We start from the raw sequence: 7,158 nt of genomic DNA on the forward strand, positions 1-7,158 counted from the left end.
TTTTTTTTGCATCTTATTAAAATTCTATTTTTACTTGTACAAGTTCTTTCATTATTCACAAAACTTTGTCTTTTATTACATCTAGTTATACCCAATTTCCATATAATAAGGTGATTAAGGTTTGCTAGTGGTAAAAATGGGATGCATATAATTAACTTAAGATAGATATGAGATTCCTTTTCCATGAAAATTGAATATTTGAAGTTTATAAAATAACAAGTTCATCGTCCAACACACATTAGGACTATATTTGGTTTCTAGAAGATTTGAGGGAGTTAGAGAAAAAGAAAACAAAAAGAAAATTAGAAAGAAAGAAAAAAATAAAGAAAAATAAAAAATAGATTTTGAGTTAATAAATTATTTTGTGTCACTCCTTGTATCCATACCTTGAACCACGAGCCCTCTCGCTTTACTGAGTATCTTTGTTCTTCATCACATCTCTATCAACTTCGTATAGTCACTAAAAGCTCATGTTCACTTTTACCTATAATATTTATAGAGATATTTCTAATAATATTCATTATTTTATAAGGAAATATAATATTATAATAATGTACCAACTTAGAAAATATTCTATATAACATTTTTTTACAAAAAAAGAAACCTTGATTAATTAGGAATTTGGTATACATTCCAACATTTTGAAACTAAGTTGTAGAGGTGAATATAATTGAGTATCATAAGCTTGGATGCTTCTAAGTTCAAGCCATTATAAATAACAATCATTGTCATTGACAACTTTGCCTAATAGTGTAATATGCATATAAGATTGGAATAAATAAGAAAAGAAAAATGTTACAAATCAGAAATTAGAAAATATCACATTTTACTTGGCTTTCTTACAATGAAATGAAACATATTGATGCAACAAAAACAAGATATTTTATGAATTTTAAGAAAAATCTCTTCATAGTTTTGATTGGTATGAAAGAAATATCATGCAAATAAAAATAATAATAAAAGAGGGATATATATATATATAGTTACATTAAAAAAATAAGAAAATTTTATAATAAAATTGAGACATGTTTAAATTAAAGTACACAAACAAACCAACAGTGGCATGCAGGTGGGCAGTCGGGCCATCTCAAACTCCAATATGATCCAGCTTTATGAGTTTAAATTAAAATGAAAATGGGTGCATATAATAAATTCATAAAACAAATGTTTTATGAGTTTCTAATATTTCAAGCCTTCACAGAGCAGACCCCCTTCTTTCTGCTTCACTTTTTTACCCACTGCTTGATTTGCTCTCTCTCTCTCTCTGCAAACAAAGTACAAACCAACCATGGAAGCTGTGGGAGACGCTCTTCTTTCTGCTGCCATCGGCCTCTTGTTTGAAAAGTTGGCCTCCACTGATTTGCTTGACTTTGCACGCCAACAATGGGTGTACTCTGATCTCAAGAAATGGGAGATAGAATTGTCGGATATTCATGAAGAGCTTAATGACGCGGAGGACAAGCAGATCACGGATCGCTCTGTGAAAGAGTGGCTGGGCAATCTGAAAGATATGGCTTATGATATGGAGGACATCTTGGATGAGTTCGCCTACGAAGCTTTGCAACGGGAGGTCACGGCCAAAGAAGCTGATCATCAAGCCAGGCCGAGCAAGGTACGCAAGCTCATCTCAACTTGTCTTGGCATTTTCAATCCTACTGAGGTTATGCGTTATATTAAAATGAGGTCCAAGGTGTGGGAAATCACTCGCCGCTTACGAGATATTTCGGCTCAAAAATCTGAGCTTCGTCTAGAAAAGGTGGCTGCGATAACCAACTCTGCTTGGGGAAGGCCAGTCACTGCATCTCTAGTCTATGAACCTCAGGTCTATGGCAGGGGGACAGAAAAAGATATTATAATTGGTATGCTGCTTACGAATGAACCCACTAAAACCAATTTTTCTGTAGTTTCCATCGTGGCCATGGGTGGGATGGGCAAGACCACACTGGCAAGACTGGTGTACGATGACGATGAGACCATAACCAAGCATTTTGATAAAAAAGCCTGGGTTTGTGTCTCAGATCAGTTCGATGCAGTGAGAATAACAAAGACAATTCTCAACTCGGTGACTAATTCTCAAAGCAGTGATTCACAAGACTTGCGTCAAATCCAAGAAAATTTGAGGAAGGAATTGAAGGGAAAAAAATTTCTGATAGTTTTGGATGATTTGTGGAATGATGATTACTTTGAGTTGGACAGGCTATGCTCCCCTTTCTGGGTGGGAGCACAGGGAAGCAAAATTCTAGTCACAACTCGCAATAATGATGTTGCAAACAAGATGAGAGGACACAAGAACTTACATGAGCTCAAACAGTTACCTTATGATGATTGTTTGAAGATATTTCAAACACATGCTTTTGAACTTATGAATATCGATGAGCACCCAAATTTGGAATCAATTGGCAGGAGAATTGTAGAGAAGTGTGGAGGTTCGCCCTTAGCAGCAAGAGCCCTTGGTGGCCTTTTGCGCTCTGAATTACGTGAATGTGAATGGGAAAGAGTATTGCACAGCAAAGTATGGGATTTCACAGACAAGGAATGTGACATCATCCCTGTCTTGAGATTGAGCTACTATCATCTGTCTTCACATTTAAAGAGGTGTTTATGAGTTTACAAAGCAAGGGTTAATCCTCATGTGGATGGCGGAGGGGTTAATTCAACAATCAAAAGATAATAGGAAAATGGAAGATCTTGGTGATAAGTATTTTGATGAGCTACTGTCAAGGTCATTTTTTCAATCGTCGAGTAGCAATAGATCACGATTTGTGATGCATGACCTTGTGCATGCTCTAGCTAAATATGTTGCTGGAGATACATGCTTGCATTTGGATGATGAGTTCAAAATTAATTTGCAACATCTCATTCCTGAAACTACTCACCATTCATCATTTGTTCGTGATGATTATGATACATTTAAAAAGTTTGAAAGGTTTCATGAGAAGGAGCATTTGCGCACTTTCATAGCTATATTAACACCAAGATTTATCGATACTCAATTCATCAGTAATAAGGTGATTCGAGAATTGATACCAAGATTAGGACACCTAAGGGTGCTCTCATTGAGTGCTTACCGGATAAATGAGATACCAAATGAATTTGGAAATTTGAAACTTCTAAGGTATCTTAATTTGTCTAAAAGCAACATTAAATGTTTACCTGATTCAATAGGTGGTCTTTGCAATTTACAAACATTGATATTATCATGGTGTAATTAGCTTACCAAGTTGCCTATTAGCATTGGGAATCTAATTAACCTTTGACATCTTGATGTTGAAGGCAGCAGTCGATTCAAAGAAATGCCTTCACAAATTGTCAAATTTAAAAATTGCAAATATTGTCTAATTTCATGGTGGACAAAAACAATGGTTTGAATATAAAAAAGTTGAGAGAAATGTCAAATCTTGGAGGTGAACTCCGTATTTCAAATTTGGAAAATGTGGTGAATGTTCAAGATGTAAAGGATGCAGGTCTAAAATTGAAGGATAAACTTGAAAGATTGACACTAATGTGGAGTTTTGGCTTGGATGGTTCAGGGAATGAAAAGGATCAAATGAGTGTCCTTGACTATCTAAAACCTCCATCGAATTTGAATGAACTCAGAATTTTTAGATATGGTGGTCCAGAATTCCCATATTGGATAAAGAATGGCTCATTCTCTAAAATGCTGAATCTACGTCTCTTAGATTGCAAAAAGTGCACATCTTTACCATGCTTGGGGCAGTTATCATCGCTCAAACAGTTGTTGATTTCTGGAAATGATGGAGTAACAAATGTGGGTACGGAGTTTTATGGAGAGACATGTTTTTCTGTAGATAAGTTTTTCCCATCACTAGAGTCTCTATCTTTTGAAAATATGTCAGGATGGGAGTATTGGGAGGATTGGTCTTCCCCCACAAAGTCCTTATTCCCTTGCCTCCGTGAGCTTACAATTTTGTCTTGCCCTAAATTGATTAAGAAATTACCCACTTACCTACCTTCTCTAACAAAGCTCTTTGTTGGGAACTGTCGAAAACTGGAGTTTACACTTCTAAGGCTACCATCTCTCAAGAAATTAACAGTCGATGAATGTAATGAGACGGTCTTGAGAAGTGGAATTGAACTCACCTCACTCACTGAGTTAAGAGTTTCTGGGATTTTAGAGCTTATCAAATTGCAATAAGGATTTGTGCGGTCATTGGGAGGGCTTCAGGCTTTGAAATTCTCTAGAATTCTTGCCTATTTCTAAATGTCATGTCACATCTTTCCAACAGGCTAGCTTCCTTGTGCTCTAAATTGTGGAGATCACGAGTTACTAAAATTTGTGGTTTGCATTAGAGAAGGATTGTTTGATGCTCTCACTACTGGCTACATGTTTTGCCCTTGAAACTACATATCTTTCAATCCTCTTTGGTGAGAAAAGAATAAAGAACATAAACAAGTTGTCCCATGATGACTCACATTCCTAAGGTTCTAGTTGATGATGTACCTTCTTGAGATTGAAGAGTGAGAAATGTCAAAGACAACCCTTATCTGAGTGAGGCCTTCAAAGACTCCTCACTCTCAAACAACTCATGATTGATGGTATACTTTAAGATGTGTTTCTTCTCAGATGGCTTGTCCTTTCTTCCAATGTATCTCCTGTATATTTTCATGTAAAGATTCCGGAATCCATGACTTCCCTACATCACCAAGACCTCACCTAAGCTCCAATGGTATTTGGCAACTGAAGGAGAACTCTGCCATGGTTCGGAGCTATACATCAGTTCTAAATCCAGTGATGAGACATCAATTCAAGATTGCCCATAGGTCTTATTTATAAATAGATGGAGAGATTCATCTTTGATCCATAATAGTTTGGATTCTAAAAATGGAAGTTGGTGGAGTTCACCCTATTTTATCTATATATTCAGTAAGTTTCATCTATTCCCAACACATAATTCTTACATTTTATCTTTTTTTTATGAGTATAAATTGTCATATTGTTGAAATTTTCTACAAGTTGAGTTACTAGAGAATCCCTACACTGAACATTTTTGTTGAAAACTTGACTAGGGGGCAGCTTTTGACAACAATTACAAGCTTTAAAGCTTCACATTTTCTATTCGAAGTTCGTTTCCCTTGTTGGTCCCTCCCATAGTCCCATGTAAGCATAAATGTTTTTCTCTCTCCTAATTTAGATTTTCACACAATTGTTTAACTGAATTAGCGAGATGTTCTATTTGGTGTATTATTGTAGGATTCTTTTTGTGACAGGTTGTCTAACTTCCTATTCACTATGTTTCTTACTATGTTCAAGTGACATGCCAATTGGATATTTGGAATTTATATGTTGTAATGAATGAGAAGCTACCAAGAGGGTGCACAACTTCAAGCCTCTTAGAGAGCTAATAATTGATGGTTGCATGGCCCAAGACACGACTCTTTTCTAGGGATAGATTTTTCATCCAATGTAAGAAGGTAGATAATTCAAAATTGTGTATAGAGGCTCTACGGTTGTTACTAATTGGAATGATTCACAATTCAAGCAATAGCAAGTCTCTAGAATTATTTTAGATTTCTAAATGTCATTTCATGTATTTCCAAGAGGCCAGCTTCCTACAATATTCCTAATGAAGGTGGAGATCCTAAGTTACCAAAATTGGGGTGTAAAGTGGATGAATGTTGTCAAATGCAAAAGAAGAATACCACTTCTCTTGAATAACGGTATGCTACTTGTCTATATCTCTCATATTATTGTCAAGAGATGCCTTACCTGATGCTTAAACACCTTGGTATTTATGAATATGGAAAACATGTTTTGTTTTTGTGTCATGTTCCACTCCCAATGCTTCCATTTGTTTGTGAACTAGTTGTGGTGGCTGCCCACTTGGTCTTTCTCAATTCCTTGTTTATTGGCAACATTCCAAAGCTTAATTCTCCTCCCAAATCACATGCTAGAGTACAAGTGATAGAATTAGCCATTGTTTGTTACTAGGAAATCATCCATTTGTGTCAAAGAGATTGGAGATCGAATACCAACATAATCTAATTTCCCTTTGTGATTTGAAGATTAAGGGTTTTCCAAAGCATTTTCTCTAATATCAGTGGATGAAGACAAGCTGCCACAGAAACAACTAGCATCTTTGATTGAGTTGGTGTCCAAGTCTCCCAAAGAACTCGCAATTAAATTAGTGCTCAAGACAGTTTACTTCCCCAAGATAGGTTTGTTATTGCATAGTTTAAAATTATAGCACTTTGATTCCTTACTGATTGGAATGCATGATAGCACAACATGTATATGGAATTCTTGCATTTTTCTAATTGTGTTATGTTTGCTGAATAAGCTAGCTTCCTCCAGTGCTCTAAAATGTGGAGATTACAAGTTGCTAAAATTTGTGCATCTATATATATTAGATGAAGATTGGGTGATTCACAAGAACAACTGCACATCCCTTAAATCATGTATGTTGCTCAGTCTCCACATCATGGAGACATTTGCTAAGCTCCATTTGTAGTTGGTAAGTGAAACTATATATGAGAGACATAACTCCTAAATCCAATGATGAGAGATGACCCAAAGATAGCCCACATCTCCTATGTGAAAACAGATGGCGAGATTCATCTTTGATCTATAATGGCTCACAACAATAGCAGAAGTAAGGAGAGTTCACCATATCTTAGTTTCATACCATTGGAATTTCCTTCAAGTGGAGCTATTTGGTGAATTTTGCAGTTACCTTTATTGTTAAAAAAACTTCACTATAGAGTAGCATTTGACAGCTGTTACAAGCTTTATGACTTTACATTTACTATTCAGTGTTTGTTCCTCTTGTTGATCCCTTCCACAGTCCCACGTAAGCATCAATATTTGTATCTCTCCCAATTCAATTTTTAATGCAACTTTATCCTTTAACTGGATGAGTTCATTTATGTTAATAAGATTTTCTTTTTGGTGTATGGTTACTACTCAAAAAGTACTATTTGATAGCTTGTAATTAATCCTTTTAAACACTTTTGAGTAGTAGTTAGTGCCTTTTAACCCAATTAACATGTTAAGGCCCCTTGCAATCAATTCTAATCAAATTGTGTAAGTTTTGGTGTTTTTGTTAGTAATTTGATCACCAAAGCAATCCAAGATTGAGGAGAGTTATTTGGAATCCTTGGCAAAGCAATGGAAAGAGCAGAAGCATGAAGAACCAAAGC

At 35.7% G+C, this 7,158-nt stretch overlaps 1 protein-coding gene across 1 annotated transcript; it reads left to right on the forward strand.

The window, feature by feature from the left end:
* Nucleotides 1–1,215: 1,215 nt before the first annotated feature.
* Nucleotides 1,216–2,799, forward strand: LOC117929204 (putative disease resistance protein RGA4). The gene has a single exon (XM_034849479.1). It carries the CDS (start codon nucleotides 1,289–1,291, stop codon nucleotides 2,603–2,605), a length of 1,317 nt encoding a protein of 438 aa, XP_034705370.1. The 5' UTR covers nucleotides 1,216–1,288; the 3' UTR covers nucleotides 2,606–2,799.
* Nucleotides 2,800–7,158: the final 4,359 nt, after the last annotated feature.

Source organism: Vitis riparia, chromosome 13, assembly GCF_004353265.1.
Source record: "Vitis riparia cultivar Riparia Gloire de Montpellier isolate 1030 chromosome 13, EGFV_Vit.rip_1.0, whole genome shotgun sequence".
Lineage (NCBI taxonomy): Eukaryota > Viridiplantae > Streptophyta > Magnoliopsida > Vitales > Vitaceae > Vitis > Vitis riparia.